The sequence below is a fragment of the Mobula hypostoma genome, chromosome 6, assembly GCF_963921235.1.
Source record: "Mobula hypostoma chromosome 6, sMobHyp1.1, whole genome shotgun sequence".
Lineage (NCBI taxonomy): Eukaryota > Metazoa > Chordata > Chondrichthyes > Myliobatiformes > Myliobatidae > Mobula > Mobula hypostoma.
The window spans coordinates 166,461,590-166,479,123 of NC_086102.1; the positions used below are offsets into that span (position 1 = coordinate 166,461,590).

The following is a 17,534-nucleotide window of genomic DNA, read 5'->3' on the forward strand; positions in this document are numbered from 1 at the left end:
TGCTACAAATAATTCAAAGTCAAAGTTGAGTTTATTGTCACATGTATTTACAGGTGTAATGAAAAATTTACTCACAGCTGCATCATCAACATAATGCATTAGAATAGGTTCATAAATCATAGTAAATGTGCATAAAGTAAAATACAGCAAGTATTTTGTGTTTTGTTTTGACAAGTCCGTATATCTGTTTAATGTGTTTTTCAAAAATTGGCATGATTAGATATGTATATTGTCTTTGTGCTTTTAGAGATCTGATTAACGTTTTTATCTCACGATTTCTGCCTCCCTTGTAAAGCTATATAATTGGATTTTGTGTTTCCCCACAGTTGAGAGCTGAAGTTGAATTTTGTGATCTAAACATGGACATCATATTTAATTTCTTAAGATGTATTTTTTGCCAGTTAATGAATGGAAAAGTACAGTATCTTCCTCTTACCTACTCGAGGCTCTGATTAAATATTTCAAAATGACCTGAAATTAAACTAGAGGGACAAATTTTCAGCAACTTTACAGAAAAAAAATCATCCACTCTGTATATTTGTATTAACAAACAAAGCTGATATAGCTCAATGGTGGGTGAGGGAAAAAAAAGTAATGTTGGCAATGCTGTACACTTTGTAGTTTTTGGTAAATCTGCTTAAATTTTTGAAAATGAGAGTAAGCACTGGGAAAAGGGAAGGAAGCATATCTTTGACTTCAGCTTTCATTGCAAATATAAATGTTAGCCAGCTTCTTGTTCATTTAGGAAAGGTCATGACAGTCACTTAGACCATGTGCTTCTGAGTGAATCTGAAAGTCAAAAGAAGGGGACAAGCATTCTCTTATTTTAATTGAATGTTAAAGAAAGAATATTGAATTTTAACAACAAAGGCTTTTTGTGGAAACAGATTTGAGTATCAAGATGACTGAGGATGATTAAGACTCTGGGCTCTGGCCACAGGTTCTTGAGGGGAGATAATGGTGATATGTTGAGTGAGGAAAATTGTAACTGGGCACTAGTAAAGGTTAGGAGAAATGATAGATCTGGGGATGAGGTAGTATGGTAAGTGAGATAGGAAATGGAAAAGTCACAATGGGAATGAGTGTTGAGGGGAATTGTAAATGATTGGGAAAGATTATAAAGGCCTCCATACCAAGCCGTGATGCAGCCAGTCAGAATACATTTATAGAAATTTGCAAGTGTCTTTGGTAACATATCAAATTTCCTCAAACTCTTAATGAAATATAGCTGCTGGCGTGCCTCCTTCATGATTGCATCAGTTTGGTCGGCCCAGGACAGACCCTCAGAGATGCTGATAGCGAGGAACATAAAGCTGCTCACTCTTTTCCCCACTGATCCCTCAATGAGGACTGGTCCATATTCTTTCAAATCCTCCTTACTGAAGTCCACTAGCAATTTCTTAGTATTATTGATAATGAGTATGAGGTTGTTGTTACACCACTTAACCAACTGATCTGTCTTACTCTTGCACTCCTCCTCATTGCCATCGAGATTTTACTGACAACAGTCTTGTCATCTATGAATTTATGGAGTTTGAACTGTACTTAGCCACGCAGTTATGAGCGTAGAAAGTAGAGCATTAGGCAAAGTTCTTGCCTTGATTGTCAGTCAGGATGAGATCTTATCCATATCCGGTATGCCAATGAGGAAATAGAGGATCCAGTTGCAGGGGGAGGTACAGAGGTAAAATTAATGGAGTACAAAGATCCAGACTTGCAGGATTGGAGGGAACGCAGAGAGAGAAGGAAATGATTATTTGGAGGGTTGGAAAACACAACTAGGAACTGGAAAATTTTTAAATGAAACCATAATCTAGCCATAATTTTGCCTTAAATTTAGTTGTGTTTCTTTAAATTATGCACACTAGATTTTTTATTTTTAAATATTGGTACTTACTTTGTTTGACAAAAGTACTAGTGGGGCTTTTAGTCTAAATGGTGTGTGAACATGCTTCGGATGATTGTAGGTCATTAATCGGGGGAAGGTGAGGGAATGACATTTCCACCATCACTACAAAACAAGCAGTACTGCATTTGAAGAATGAGAGAAAGTGAGACCCAAAAATGTGCAAACAATATGAAAAACATTAGTTGTTAGTAGCCTGCATATGTGAAGTAGAGATACAATTTCATGAAAGCCTATTATCTGAGTCCATTGTTGAAAGGATACTAGCATTATCCTGGTCACATGTGGAAATACTCAGCTCAGCTTAAAATAAAATCAAAATTACCTGGAGGAGACAGATACTCATGGAAGAAAATGCTATCATTATTGATTGTTCAAGTTCTTCAGAGATAAAAAAAAAGTGACATAGGATTCAAAATTTTTCTAACTTGTATATCTACTCCCAAATTAATTTTATGCACACAGTACAGCAAAGATCTGAGTTGTGTGGATTTTTCAATTAGTTAGTTAGGAATGAAAAAATTATGTGCTTGTGTAGATTGTTCTAGTGTGCTTCATTTCCATTTGCTGAGATTGTCCTTCATTTCCACTAGCTGAAAATCGCTGAAGCAGAGAAGACTGAGTGGGAAAATGCAAAGAAAAAGCTTCAGCAAAGTGTTGAAGAGAACAAGGAGAAATATGAAAAGGTGGAAAAATATTGGTTAGAGGCACAAAACCTTTGCAAATCACTGAACGAGCAATTGAAAGAGACCCAGTCTCAATATGATGCATTAGAGAAGAAATATAACAAGGCCAAGAAACTGATAAAGGAATATCAACAGAAGTAAGCTTTTCATTCACTCGAACAATGAAGTAGCAAAGCTTGTAAACTTTACTAATAAACTAATTGTGGAACTTTTATGCCAGGTTTATTGCATTGTATTTCAATCTTTCTTTGCAACTACCTCCAACACTCCTCTCTCCTCTCCCCCCCCCCCCGCCCCCACCACCACCACCACCACGCACACCTCTTTAACCTCTGGTAATTCCATTCTCTAATTTGATATAAGTTCTGATTGAGCAAACATGCTGATCGCTAACTACCAGTTCTACGTTGTACTGCTGGTAACAGCAATATGCAGATCAGTACATTCCAGACATCTACATCTCTGCAGTGAAGCACAAAGTTGGAAATGTGCTGCATGTTAACACACAAGCATATGACCTCATGCTTCACTCCAGGACATATTGAATTCAATACCTTTCCATAGTTTGCTGATTAGATAGCTGACTACACTGAATTTCTGGCTTCCACAGCCTTGCATCCAGCACAGCCCCATCAAGCAATGTCAATGTCTATGGGAACTTTTTAATTGGAGACTGAAAAGGCTTTGACAGTTTACTAAACCAAATCACAGAGCTGGTGGAAAAATATATGATTAACATGTTTTAAAGGTTTGGATGAAGTAATTGGTTAGGCACATGTACAAGGATCATAATTAAAATCCTTTGAGGAACACGATCATTGAGCCATAAAGTATTTGGCTATTGATTAATAATGTGGAATGTAAGTTAGATATTGTGGGTTTTCAATTAAATTTTCTTTACTCCTGCCAGTTCAGTGATTATTTTGTGCTTGGAGTAACTAAAACTATTGTATTTCTTTGCAATATTTATATGAATTTTCTACAAAACCTCAATTTTCTTTCTCTTTTAGAGAGATTGAATTTATTAGAAAAGAAGAGGATCACAGGAAAATTCTGGAAGATCAAGAAAAAGAACATGCAAAAGAGCTGAAGGATTTGCATGAGAAGGTTAGAGTACAATTAAAATAGTTACTCTTTGTGAACAAAGCACTTTAGTTTATGGAAGGAAATGCTAAATTCGCTTTTGTATCCTTCAGATTCAAGAGCTAGAAAATGAACTGCATTCTACTCAACAGACATCTACCTTGCTCGGCTGCAATGAACTGGACAAAGTAAAACCAGTGTTCGAAAATCGAGAACAACTTGAAGAAATTTGCACTGAAGAAAATGATGTGATAAACCTAAGTAAGTCAAAAACATGAAAAGTTAAAAGTACCTTTTTGATGTTGTCCTGATTTCTGAGTAGCACATTGTGATTAAATTGTATAAATGAAACTTTATATGTGACAAATTTTATGCTATATTGGAGAAATTCACCTTGATTTTTTTATGGTGCAAGTTCAGTTCATGAAAAGATATCACAAGGCCTTAATTTGCTGCACTCTACAAACTATAAAGTTTGAAAATGTAGTTCATTGATGTGTGTGAACTTGGGTTGAAAGATGCCTTGGTGTGCGCATAGACCCTTATTTTGTGCAATCATTATCCCCAAAAGTAATGTGGAATGTTTGTAAAGAACTCCAACAAAAGGAAAGATTTACTTAGTTTGATGTTTTAAGGCTCTTCTTTGTCTAAACACTAGGTCACATTGGCTATGATATTGTTCATCAATATTTTGCAGTCTCTTCCAACTTAAATAATAATTTGATTTTTCATTTTCTTCCAAAATAGATTTTGTGACATTTCATATAGTATACAGTGTGTATAAAAAGTATTCTCCTCCCCTCCTCTTAGAAATTTCCATGTTTTATTATTTTACAACATTGAATGACAGTGGATTTTATTTGGCTTTTTTGACACTGATCAACAGAAAAAGACTCATGTCAAAGTGAAAACAGATCTCTACAAAGTGATCTAAGTTAATTATAATTAAACACAAAATCCTAATGATTTTCAAACGCTCCAGCACATCATCTTTCTTAACATCAACGTGTTCTAACATAATCAGACTATTTTGCCCAACGAGCAAAAATGGCTACTCCGCCATTTCATCATGGCTGATCCATTTCCCTTTCAGCCTCAGTCTCGAGCCTTCTCCCCGTAACCCTTCATGTCCTGGCTCATCAAGAATCTATCAACCTCTGCCTTAAATATACACAATGACTTGGCCTCCAAAGCCGCCTGTGGCAAAGAATTCCACAGATTCACTACTCGCAGGCTAAAGAAATTCCTTCTCATCTCCGTTCTAAAAAAATGCCTTTCTCTTCTCTCCGGACTCCCCCACCATAGAAAATGTTGGCCCAATTCTCATCCTACCTCCCACATAATAATAGCAGATACTGCAATATACCCGGACACCTACTTCAGAATCAGAATCAGGTTTATTATCACCAGCATGTGTCGTGAAATTTGCTTGACCAGAAGACACCAACATCAGTCACACCTGTCAATAGCCATGCTCTCCTAACATTTGGTCAAGGTTCCTCTGACTGGTGAATACTGAAGTAAAGTATTCATTAGGGATCTCCCCTAACTCCTTCGGCTCCAGACACTTGTTTCCTCTTCTGTCCCTACCCAACACTCAAATGTGTAAAACATTGTGGGGTTTTCCTTAAACCTACACATCAAGGCCTTCTCATGTTTTCTTCTCTGCTAAATCCATTCTTAAATTCTTCCTGACTACCTTGCAACTCTCTAGAGCTCTAGCTGATCCTTGCTTCCTAAGCCTTGAGTAGCCTTCTTGACTAGATGTTCTGCACTCTCCTGAACTATGGTTCCTTCACCCTACTGTCCTTTTCCTGCCTCAATGGGACAAACCTATCCAAAATCCCATGCATGTGCTCCCTAAAGAGCCTCCACTTTTCTGTTGTGCATGTCCCTGAGTACATCTAATTTACACTCCCAAGTTCCTGCCAATCAGCATCATAATTCCTCCTCCCTCAATTAAATACTTTCCCATACCATCTGCTCCTATCCATATCCAAGGCAATGGTGCAGGTCAGAGAGTTGTGGTCTCTATCTCCAAAATTCTCACACACCTAGAGATCTGTCACCTGATAGGGTTCAGTCTTTATTTATTGAGATACAGCGTGGAGTAGGTTCTTCCAGCCCTTCGAGTCGCACATTCGAGCAATCCTCTGATTTAATTCTAGCCTTATCAAAGGATAATTTATAATGACCAATAAACCTACCAACCAATATGTCTTTGGACTGTGGGAGGAAACTAGAACACCCAGAGAAAGCCCACAAGGTCATAGGGAAAACGTACAAACTCCTTAACAGGCAGCGACGAGAATTGAACCCTTTTGCTGGTACTGTAAACTGCTATGCTACTGTAGCTAGTCTAGTACCAGATCTAGTATAGCCTCTTCTCAAGGCCTGTCTACATATCGTGTCAGAAATCCTTCATGGACACACCCAACAATATCCGCCCAGTCTGAACCTTTTGCACCAAAGAGGTGCCAGTCAATATTAGGGAATTAGAAACTTCTCATGACTTGGCATGTTGGAGGTTCCAATTCATAAATGCCTTGATTTTTCTGTTGATCAATTCCTGATTCTTTTTGATCATTTTAATAACATTATCCTTGTTCTTACAGTGGAGAAGCCAAGAATCTGTTTACAGCGAGATGATAATTATGGTTGGCATTTGACATTCCTGATGGTGTGGGCATTTCAAGCCTTCTGTTGTTCAGATTCAATAGCTTGTTTGTGCAGCAGTGTCAAAGAACAAACTATTTTGTCTCTTTGAGAACTTCACTGTTTACTTGCAGCTGCTGTTCTGGGGGTCAAATGATGGAAATGAAACTGAATGGGGTAGTGATCAGTGACACTTATGGAATGGCTGATCCAGATGTACTTGCTATATCTTCCTCAGATGCTTATGCTTGGATTAACAATCTTGCCAAGAGGTCTTGTGTTTATCCCCTCTTGAAACGAGGTGTTGGTGATGGAAAAAAATGTGTTTAAAATGGATGCTACTGCAGTTTGTTCTCTCCTCCTCCTGGTCTCGACATCTTTTTCTTAGAGAACTCAATTTCTTGCTGGAGAAGTATAGACTTAAAGAGCGCAGAGAGACCAATCCAACTTGCTAATGCCACTTCTTTGGTAGATCTTTAAAACTGTCCTACTTGGTCATTCTTTGTGATTGATGCTGATTGTCTCTTATGTCCCAACTTAAATTATCTTGTTCTGTCACAAAATTTGTCACTTTTTGAAATGGTGGCAAATAAGAGGGTAGTTAGGGAAGGGGTAGGACCATACAGGGACAAAAGGAATTGGGCAAGGTCGTTCATGTGCACCACATACAGTGCTTTGTAAAGGTATTCAGCTCCCGGCCCTTTGTTCACATGAGTAAGTATTACTACCTGGGAATTACAACTGATTTTGATCAATTTTACTGAGAATATTTATTTGTGAGTCACATGCTACTTTTTTCATGGTAGAACCCAGAAAGCAGGGGAAATTGTAAAGCATGAAAACTAAAACGTCAGCAGTTCAAACTTATTCATCCCCCTTTGCTCAGTACTTAGTTGAACCACCTCTCGTAGCTTTTACAGCTAGTAGTCTTTTTTGATAAGTCTCTTTTAGCTTTGTACAACGTGGTGGAGCAAGGTTTGCCCACTCCTCCTTGAAAAATTGCTCAAGCTGTGCCAGGTTAGTTGGGGAGCAGCAATGAACAGCAGTCCAGGTGTTCGATCAAGTTAAGGTCAGGACTTTGACTGTTTTCTTCATTTGAAGCCCCTCCGTGGTTGCTTTGACAGAGTGCTTTGAGTCTTGTTGAAAGACAAACTTCAAAGTTCAAAGTAAATTTATTGTCAAAGTACATATCTGTCACCATATACAACCCTGAGATTCATTTTCCTGTGGGCATACTCGAAAAATCCAATAACCGTAATAAAATCAGTGAAAGATTCATCAACTTGGGCATCCAACCAGTGTGCAGAAGACAACAAACTGTGCAAATGTGAAAAGAAAGAAATAATAATTAATAAATAAGTGATAAATGTTGAGAACATGAGATGAAGAGTCCTTGAACGCGAGTCCATATGTTGTAGGCGAGTGAAGTTATTCCCTTTGGTTCAAGAGCCTAATGGCTGGGGGGGAGGGGTAATAACTATCATTGAACCTGATGGTGTGAGTCCTGAGACTCCTGTACCACCTTCCTGATTGCAGCAGAGAGAAGAGAACATGTCCTGGGAGGTGGGAGACCCTGATGATGGGTGCTCATTTCTTGTGACAGTGTTTTGTGTAGTGGTACTCAATGGTGATGGACATTCAAGGGCGTTGGAGTTTCCATACCAGGCTGTGATTCAGCTACTTGATATACATCTATAGAAGTTTGTCAAAGTTTTGGCTATCGTGCAGTATCTTCACAAACTCCTAGGGAAGTAGAAGTGCTGCCGTGCTTTCTTCATAATTGCACTTAGGTGCTGACTTTCTCCCTAGTTTATGCTTTCTGGTTGAGGCAAGCAGATTTTTATCCAAGATCTTTCTGTATTCAGCAACATTCATCTTCCCATCAATCCTGACTAGATTTCCAGTCCCTGCTGCTGAAGAGCATTCCCAGAGCATGATGCTACTTCCACCATACTTTACGGTAAGGGCGATGTTACCTGGCTAATCTGCATTATTAGATTTACACCTTACGTACTGCTTAGTGTTGGGGCCAAAAAGTTCCATTTTAGTCTCATCCAACCACAAGCTTTTATAGGTAAGGATATGTCTTTTTTTCAGCCGGGGCTTCTTCCTTGCCACTCTTCCATAAATACCCTTTTTGTGCAATGTCGTAGAGATTGTGGAGCCATGAACTTCATCTTCATTTGCAGCCACTGACTTCTGCAGCTCACCCAGAGTGACCGTTGGCTTCACAATCACCTCTCTTACAAATGCCAGTTTTCTTCAACAACTACGTTTATAGGGGTGACCTGACCTAGGCAGTGCTGCTGTGGTATTGTCTCCATTTTTTCACAGTGGACTGCATCGAGCTCCAAGGTACGGAAGTTCAGTGCCTTTGAGATGGTCCTGTACTCTTCGCCAGATTTGTGTTTCTCTATTATAATTTCCCTAACTTGTCTGAGAAACATAGAAAACATACAGCACAATACATGCCCTTCGACCCACAAAGCTGTGCCAAACATGTCCCTATCTTAGGCTTTACCCATAGCCCTCTATTTTTCTAAGTTCCATGTGGCCATCTAGGAGTCTCTTAAAAGACCCTGTTGTTAACCACCGCCACTGCCAGCAGCCTATTCCACGCACTTGAATGATCTTTTGTCTTCATTTTGGTTTGGTCTGTTGAAAATCTACCATACCTTCAGAGAGAGGGAGTATTTATTCTTATGAATTCATTGAAAACAGGTGATCCTCCAATTTTCTACATCAGCAAATTGTATGAGTTGGTAAGGTAATTATTTCACCTGAGGAAAGTTAGCATAGTAATTACAAAGTGGATGAATACTTTTTCAACATCATAATTTTTAGTTTTTAACTTTGAGTAAATTGTTGACAGGTTTTGGGATTTTTCTTTTGATTTGACATGATGCACGATGTTTTATAAATTAGCTCAAAAATAATACTTAATATATTTTAAATTTAGAAAATGGGACAGTAAAATGTGAAACTAGTTGTGAGGGCTGAATACTTTTTCAAGGCACTCCAAGTATTCATCAAAGAGAAGGATGCACAGCGAGGTTAAAGAGGGGTATGTTAATATTCTAGGGCATGTTGATATCCAAAAGGAGATTGTGTTGGGTCTCTTGAAGCTGATAGGATCTATTTCAGGTTATTGAGGGAGACATGAGAAGAGATTGCTGGCACTTTGATCATGGTCTTTGTATTTCTTTAGCCACAAGCAGGCCCCTGAGGGCTGAACAATAGCCAATATTGTTCCATTGTTTAAGAATGGTAATAGGAGTAATCCAGCAAATTATAGGCTGGTGAGTTTTATAGCAGTGGTGGGGCAATTATTGGACAAGATTCTTTAAGATAGGATTTACCCACATCTGGAAAAGCATGGTATTAAAGATAGTAACATAGCTTTGTGTAGGGGAGATAATATTTTATGAATCTGTATGAGCTTTTTTAGAAAGTGACGAAGGTGATTGAATGTTATCTACGTGTAAAATATTTCACAAGGTTCCCTCATTGTAGGCTGATCTCCTGGTTTAAGGTAGCACTACCAAAGACTTGCAACAGCTTACCAGTAGTTCGAAAGCAAACAAATTTGATTGAAACCATTATTAATAACATTTTTAAAGTAAATTATTGTGAACTATCACTGGAAGCAATGAAGAAGCAAGCAAAGGCAAAGTGAATTCGCAGGATGTGCCCAGGTGGTGCACTGTAAAATCAACGCGCTTAGAGTTGGGGTGCTGGTTGGAGTGGACAATTCAGAGAGGAGCAGATGGGACAGAGGAGTTCGGATTACTGTCCACCTAAGCTGGGTACGAGGATGGATTGCTCTAAATGCCAAGCCAAATTGGAGAGGTCAAGAATGGCTTCTTTGGCAGCAAAATCCAGATCCAAAGCAAATTGATGGATGGCTTGTTCAAGGCCCAGAGTGATTTGCTGCAGTGAGGCCTGAGTCCTAATGCGAGGTGCAATCTGCGGTTCGGACAAACTTGCCAGCCCAGAAAGACGGGAAAGGCAGGGAGTCAGGTGAGGTTGGATCATTCTGGGCACCGAGCCGATTTGGAGAGGTTGAGAACGGCTCCTTCAGCAGCGAAACCTAGGCCCAGATTCGCTGGCAGTGGGGCCCAGATCCTAATATGAGTTTTGGAAACTTAAATGCTGGCCCTGATAGTCTGGGGCCTCCTCCCTCCGTGATGCTAAGGCTTTTGGACAGCTCCCGACTGCTGTGCTTTGTCTGCAAACTTTACGGCAATTTGCCCCACTAGTATGATGAACTGAATACTGAGGGTTTGGGACGACTCCGAGCTGCTCTGGGGACTTGGATCTTATGACTCAATTTGGTTCGGAATGCTGTTGTTGTTGCTCACTTCTATTGTCTATATGATTGGGTTTTTTTCTCTTTCTCTGGGGGGGGCGCGTTGGGGCTTAATTTTTTAATTGGGTTCTTTAAGGTTCCTTGCTTTGCAACTGCAAATCTTAAGGTTGTATAATTTATATATTCTTAGATAATAAATGCACCTTGAAACTTTGATCCAAAAGATAAAGGTACAGGCAATCCAATGTCTTACTGCGTCCCACTTGATCTGTGACCAGGTCTGTTTTGCAGAGATCAGTACTGAGACCTATACTGTCTGTGAAGTATATAAATGATTCGAATAGAAGATGAAGGTAGGCTAATTAGTAACTTTGTAGGTGACATGAAAATTGGTGGATTTGTGAAAAGTGTGGAAGGCTATCTAATGATACTGCAGCGTATCAGTCAGTTGGAAATATGGGCAGAGAAATAGCAGATGGAGTTTATTCCAGACAAATGAGAGGTGTTACTCTTTGGGAGGTCACAAGTAAGTAGAAAGTTACAGTAAATGGAGTATTGATGTATAAAGGAGTCCTGAGGTACAAGTCCATAGCTCCCAGAAAGCAGCAGTGGATGGAATGGAAGAGAAGGTGTACAGCATACTTGTCTTCATTGGTTGGGGGGTTGAGTGAAGGTAGGAAAATCTTATTAATCTGTATGAAAAGTGTGGACCATTGTGTGCAGTTATGAAGGAAGGATATGGAGGCTTTGGAGAGGATGCATCAGGATATTGCCTGAGTTTAGAGAGTATTAGCTGTAAGGGGCACACTTGGCTTTGGAAGGTGAGGGGGAGCCTGATAGAAGTATATAAAGTTATGAGAGATAGAGGTAGGGTAGATAGTCAGTCTTCTAAGATGGAAAAGTAAAATACCAGAGGGCAATAGCTTTAAAATGAGAGGGAGAAAGTTTAAAGGCATGTTTAAAGGAATGTTGGAGACAATTTTTTTACACAGTGTTAGTAGCCTGAAACACATTGCAGAGGGAGGAGATAGAAGCAGATATGATAGTAGCAGTTAAGAGGCATTTAGGGGGCATAAGACAGGCAGGAAATGAAGAATACAGATCATGGGCAAGCAGATAGGGTTGGTTTAATTTGGCATAGACATCATGGGCCAAAGGTCTGCTCGTGTGCTGTACTGTTCTATATAATTGCCCAGATAGGACTGAGTATTAAATGATGGCCTACACAGCAAAGTCAGATACCTGTGGTAGAATACAAATAAAAACACTTTGCATTCATGACTAAAGCTGCAATTATTTCACTAATTGGCAAAGTGAAAATTTTTACAAGGCAAAAGTTAAGCACCACTGACTGGTGAATGTGATTAAGTAGGTGCTGTATTCTAACTAAAGATTTTCCATCACAATGCAAAGATCATTGCTGTTGCTTCAGTTTGGCTACTTGCTGACACAACCTATGTGAGGATACTTGTGCAAGGCAACAATATCCTTGTGTTTGGCATTGTTGTAAATATTCTTTTATCTTAGTCAGGTGGTTCTGGGTTCAAGTCCCTCTCCATAGACTGGAGAACAGAAGTCTGGACTGACACAGTATTGCCTTTCAAGTGAAGTTTAAAATTAATGCCTTTCTTCTCAGAATATTTTTAAAAATTACCAGAGTTATTTCAAATAAAATGGTGAAATTGTCACTGATCCCCTGAGTAATATTCATCTTTCACTCATCTTCATTCAAAGGTCTTTATCATATTGCTATTTGTAGGACCTTACTCTATTTTCTACATTACCATTAATAGTATATTTCAAGCATATGTTATTAGTTGTGAAGCACATTGAAATGTCACAAAAGTTGCTCGAGAAAAAATGTGATTTTTTTTCCTTCTGTCTTGCTGTAGAATTCATTTGGTGGAACTATTGCATTTCAACAGTTGAGACCAATTTACTGTGGTAGTGGAAAAAGGAAGTGGATAATCCAAGTTATAAAAATTCCTTTTGTAATAAGTATGGGTGCCTAAGATTTCTGTTTCTTTTCTTCTTTGTTCTTTTACAGAGTTTGTTTTTGGACCATCTCCGATGGTGAAAGAATGTGTAGAAAGATAAATAAATTTATTTTTCTCAAAATGTTGTATTTTTTTCAGTAAAAGGAAGAGAGCATTTTTTTAAACTTTTGACTTCAAATTCGTATTGGCATCTTTGCAGATCTAACACTTTGGACAAATGGACAATGATCTCCAGCAATAAGATATTCCTAACTGAACAGTAGAATTTTTATAAATGTCTTCATTAAAATACATTTCCTCTATTTTTATAGCTCCAAAACCTGAGGAGTGTGAATATAGCAGCACTTCAAAGATTTGTGGTAAGTTGGTATACAGAGACATTTTAAATGAGTTTGACAGAAATATTATGAATTATAGTAACAATAGCAATTGTGAGGGACTTCTAAAATTGATTATATTTATGTCTGATGACAAAAGCTTCCTTCTATGTCCTATCAAAAGAATAGGTACTTGACTGAATTCAAAATTTATACTTTTCTCTATTTTAACATTTCAGAATTTGACGAGGCTGTTCCAAAAACCAAGCGATTAGATACAAGTTCACACAAAGCAAGAGCACAACTTGCCTTGAAAGTTAAAAGGCAGCCTCCTTCTAGATTAAAACTAAAGGAATATCTTGGAGCTGGTGATGAGAATGAAATAATACAGGTAAAGGCAATATAATTTTATCGTTTGATTAATTTTCTAAGCCACTTTTCTGAGTCCTATTCACTTTCCCATCACAGTTGTTTCTGTTTTCAAACTAGTTTACAAACAGTTCTCAGGATTAGAACCCCGTCATACAATTGAGGAGTTATATAGTTTTGCTTTAGAAAATGCAATGGCTTCTGCTTTTGCAAAACCCTTGGCAAAGTATATCATGGCCCAGTATGGTTTTGTGTCAAGAATTTTCTCACTAATTTTCAAGTAGATAATACTTATCAGTGTACTCTGCTATGTGGGATTAGACATAGTCTTAAGTATAGATTCAGGACTCTGCTTTCTTCCTTCCTAATATGACGCTGTTGAGCCATAACATAGATTTTAATGTCCAGTTTGTAAAGGAGTATCCAAAACTGACTAATTAGCACAAGCCTTGACACTTTTATGGTTTCTTCCCAAATTTCATTACTTGTATGTCTTCAATTGTCTGCATTCTTATTTCATCTTCTTCACCATAAATATTAATCCTTCAGTAACTCTCCCATTGCATACTTATATTCATTTATTCTTCAACGATTTAGCAAAACTACACCACAAACAATGCTTCTTCCAGCATGTCAGTGCTGGCCTGGCCAAGCTGTGTAAATCTGTGCCATCAGTTTTTTAAGATTTTGTATTCAAATCAGAATCATATATACACAAAGAACAAAAGAAAATCCCAAATTGAGGTTCTTGCTGTGGTGTATCACTTTCCACATTCCTCTGTTGTGATCAACTTCCTTTATCCTAACCGTGTATTTCCACACAAGCTACCTAAGCTTCTAACTTGAATAAAAACAGAAAATGCTCAGGGTAGTGAGTGAGCTGGGAAGAGCCTTTGGAGGTGGAAAAAGAATTACTATTTCATCAATATTTAATCAGAACATACTATCTATGTTATCTTTTTATAACAACAAAATATTTAATCAAGGCTATATAAAAATCTTATGAAAACTGCAGTTAATTGTGTCAAGAGGAACAGGTGTTATTTGTGTGTAAATGGGCTGAGTTCGCTCATGCTAGTTCTGGAGCAAGGAAATGACGAGACCGAGTTCTCGTGTTGCTGCATTTTATATGACCTTCAGCTGATAGAAATAAACAAAAAATCGCAGTGGGGTTATTAGCTCAAAATTCTCAAACAATATGAAAAACATATTGAAGTATAACAAACAACTGGTTCAAATATATTTTCTCTAATATGGCTTCTAATTACAGTAAGTGATTGCTTAAAAATTGCCTTGGATAAAATGCTAAGAAAAATGGTGTATCCTAAACTTTCTGAAAAATATTTGGAACTTATTATTAGGAAATTTCTATATATGAAAACTTATTCGGTTATTAAAAATAACGGTCTTTAAAAGCTAAAATATCTAAGTAGTGAATTGCTGAAAATTTGTGTTATTATTTTGTACACTGGGGATTAATTTATTTGTGTGCACATCGTATTGAACCTCTAAGTTTTGAAACCCAGAATTTATCCACCTTTTCCTTGGTTAAGGTGATGCACTTTTTCCTCTTGATCACTATGGTTCCAACAATCATGTAGTTCTTCCTGCACTTCCAGCAGCTTTCTGGGCAAGAGAACAATTGGACAAGCAAGCTTATGTAACAAGGCATAAGAAAATCTGGCTCATTGGGAGTTTCCATGAAATTTTCTCAAGCACTTTTGTAATGTCATACTTTTGAGATTTATATGGAATCTCAATGACACATCTATCATTGTTAACTTTGTGCAGAACTGTTAAAATTTTTCTGTGACATTTTCAAAAAAAATTTATACACTGTCCACACAGAACTTTCATGTTATTCCTATTACACCAGTGCTCCTACAGTCTTGAAACTTTTACTATGTGAATTTCATGTGTAATCAAAAAAACATAAAAGCTTTTCATTTTGTATTCAGCTGTCCATCAGCTCTTCTTGATAATGGATTTGTGAAGCTTCAATGAATCATATTTTGGATCACATGTTCGTCATTTCTAATACTATCCAACATACAAAATTGTGTTAAAACTCTAATATAAGCTTTACAGTATGAAGTGTTTCCTTTCATCATTAAGTGATTGTTAGATGTGACCAAGTATATTAGTACTGATCAATAATTTCTCTCAATGCTATTTCACAAACATTTTGTTTATGAAGTTTATTTTGAATGTTGATATTCTCAACTTAATAAAGATATTGGTATCTTATTACTTACTAGTGAAGCCAGTGAAAGCAGGTAAAATTTTACACTTTGATTGCTGTAGGTCAACATCTTATCACTGAAGATTCTATCATGTGCCCAATTTAAAGGCGCTTTGAGGTTATTAATGTTAACAGAGGATCCATTTATTAAATTGAAACTTTCAGAGCTAGAAGTTACAAACATTATATTAATATTTCCTATTCACCTCCTGCGTGCCTCAATCAAAGCTCATTTATAGTCTTGGATAGAAGCAACCGTTAATTTTTGGGCCCCATATTTTAAAAATGTGCTTGATCTCTGTTTTATAAAGAAACAGTTATAAAGAGAAACTGATTTGAAAGCCATCTTTTAAATTATTTTCATGGTCAAATACATGAAACTTGTCTTTTATTTTTCAATGTTTTTATTAATTACTTGCATAGACGAATACAAAATAAAAACTTGTCAATATGCTATGTCTGTTTTTTTTTCTTACTTGAATAAGCCAGCTTATGCAGAGAGACATAACTTTCTTCCATATTTGATTGATTTACCAAATGTTATGTATACGCTGCCCATGTTAACAATTTGACATTCTTTCTCCTCAATTTTCAGAATAATGAGGAGGAAGAGAATAATGAAGAATTTCTGCAAGCGGAAGCATCATGCTTTCAAAGTAGCTTGAGTTCAGTACAAGCTATTGAAAATGCATCTGTTCCTTTGCCTGAGACATCTACGAAAGATGAGGGGGTAGAAGAAAAGTCTGATGTGGCAAGCACAATCAGTTTGCATGATCAAAGTCCTTCGGCATCACCATGTTCCTCGCCAGTTCATAAGACAACCGAGAGTAGCACTAGCTCAAAGCAGTCTCTTACCAAAGTATCAGCACCATCAAGTTCTCCTTCATCATTTCTTACAAAGATAAGGAAAAGAGAAATAAAAGGAAAAAGGAAAGAGAACGATGGTAAACGTAGTTTAATTACTATATATCTGAATTATTCATATCAAAGCTTTATTAACGGGTCTATGAGTGTCTTCAGTAACTCTGAGTGAATAGTAAAAACAGGAGGTGTTTGAAATTGCATTCAATGGAGTTAATGCTTCAGGTACGTGATCTTTAAACAGGAAGGTCTGATAAAAGGTCATTGGCCTGAAATATTAACCCTGTTTTTCTCTTCATGTATATTTAGAGAAATGGCAAATCTGAATGTGGTGTTGTGCAAAGAATCAGATTTGCTGAGGGAGCTAAAGATAAAGGAACCCTTCAGAGGCAAGTGTTCATAATATAATAGAATTCACGCTGCAGTTTGAGAGGGAGAAAGTAAGATTGGATGTGTTGATGACTAGTGGTGTTCTGCAAGGGTCGTTATTGGGTCTGCTTCTTTTCACCTTCTATATTAATTATCTGAATTGCAGAATTGATGGTTTTGTGGCCAAATTTGCAGATGACTCAAAGATGCTTGGAAGGACAGATGGTGTTGAGGAAGCAGGATGTCTGCAGAAGGACTTGAACAGATTAGAAGAATGGGCAAAGAAGTGGCAGGTAGAATACAGTGTAGGGAAGTGTATGGTCATGAACTTTGGCAAAAGGAATAAAGGCTTAGACTATTTCCTAAATGGGAGTAAATTCAGAAATCAAGGGTGCAAAGGGACTTGGAAGTCATAGTGCAGGATTCTCTAAAGGTTCACTTGTGAGTTAAGTCTGTAATAAGGAAGGGAAATTTGATTCAGTTCAATTGGGGAGGTCTAGAATATAAAAACAAGGATGTAATGCTGAGGCTTTATAAGGCATTGGTGGGATCACATTTGGAGTATTGTGAGCCGTTTTTGACTCCATACTTAAGAAAGAATGTGCTGGCGTTAAAGAGGGTCTGGAGGAGGTTTATAAGAATGCTCCCAAGTCTGAAAAGTTTGATAGCTTTGGGCCTGTACTTACTGGAGTTTAGAAGACTGAGGAGGATCTCATTGAAACCTACCGAATATTGAAAGA

At 37.6% G+C, this 17,534-nt stretch overlaps 1 protein-coding gene across 3 annotated transcripts in view; it reads left to right on the forward strand.

The window, feature by feature from the left end:
• LOC134348581 (neurabin-1-like) overlaps positions 1 to 17,534 on the forward strand; it is a 73,195-nt gene that overhangs the window by 37,961 nt on the left and 17,700 nt on the right. For all 3 annotated transcript variants that reach the window (XM_063052175.1, XM_063052174.1, XM_063052176.1), the window contains 6 exons: positions 2,500 to 2,729; positions 3,603 to 3,699; positions 3,789 to 3,936; positions 12,948 to 12,995; positions 13,193 to 13,344; positions 16,160 to 16,508. In XM_063052175.1, the coding sequence (XP_062908245.1) occupies positions 2,500 to 2,729; positions 3,603 to 3,699; positions 3,789 to 3,936; positions 12,948 to 12,995; positions 13,193 to 13,344; positions 16,160 to 16,508 (1,024 nt within the window). The remainder of the gene's footprint in view (positions 1 to 2,499; positions 2,730 to 3,602; positions 3,700 to 3,788; positions 3,937 to 12,947; positions 12,996 to 13,192; positions 13,345 to 16,159; positions 16,509 to 17,534) is intronic.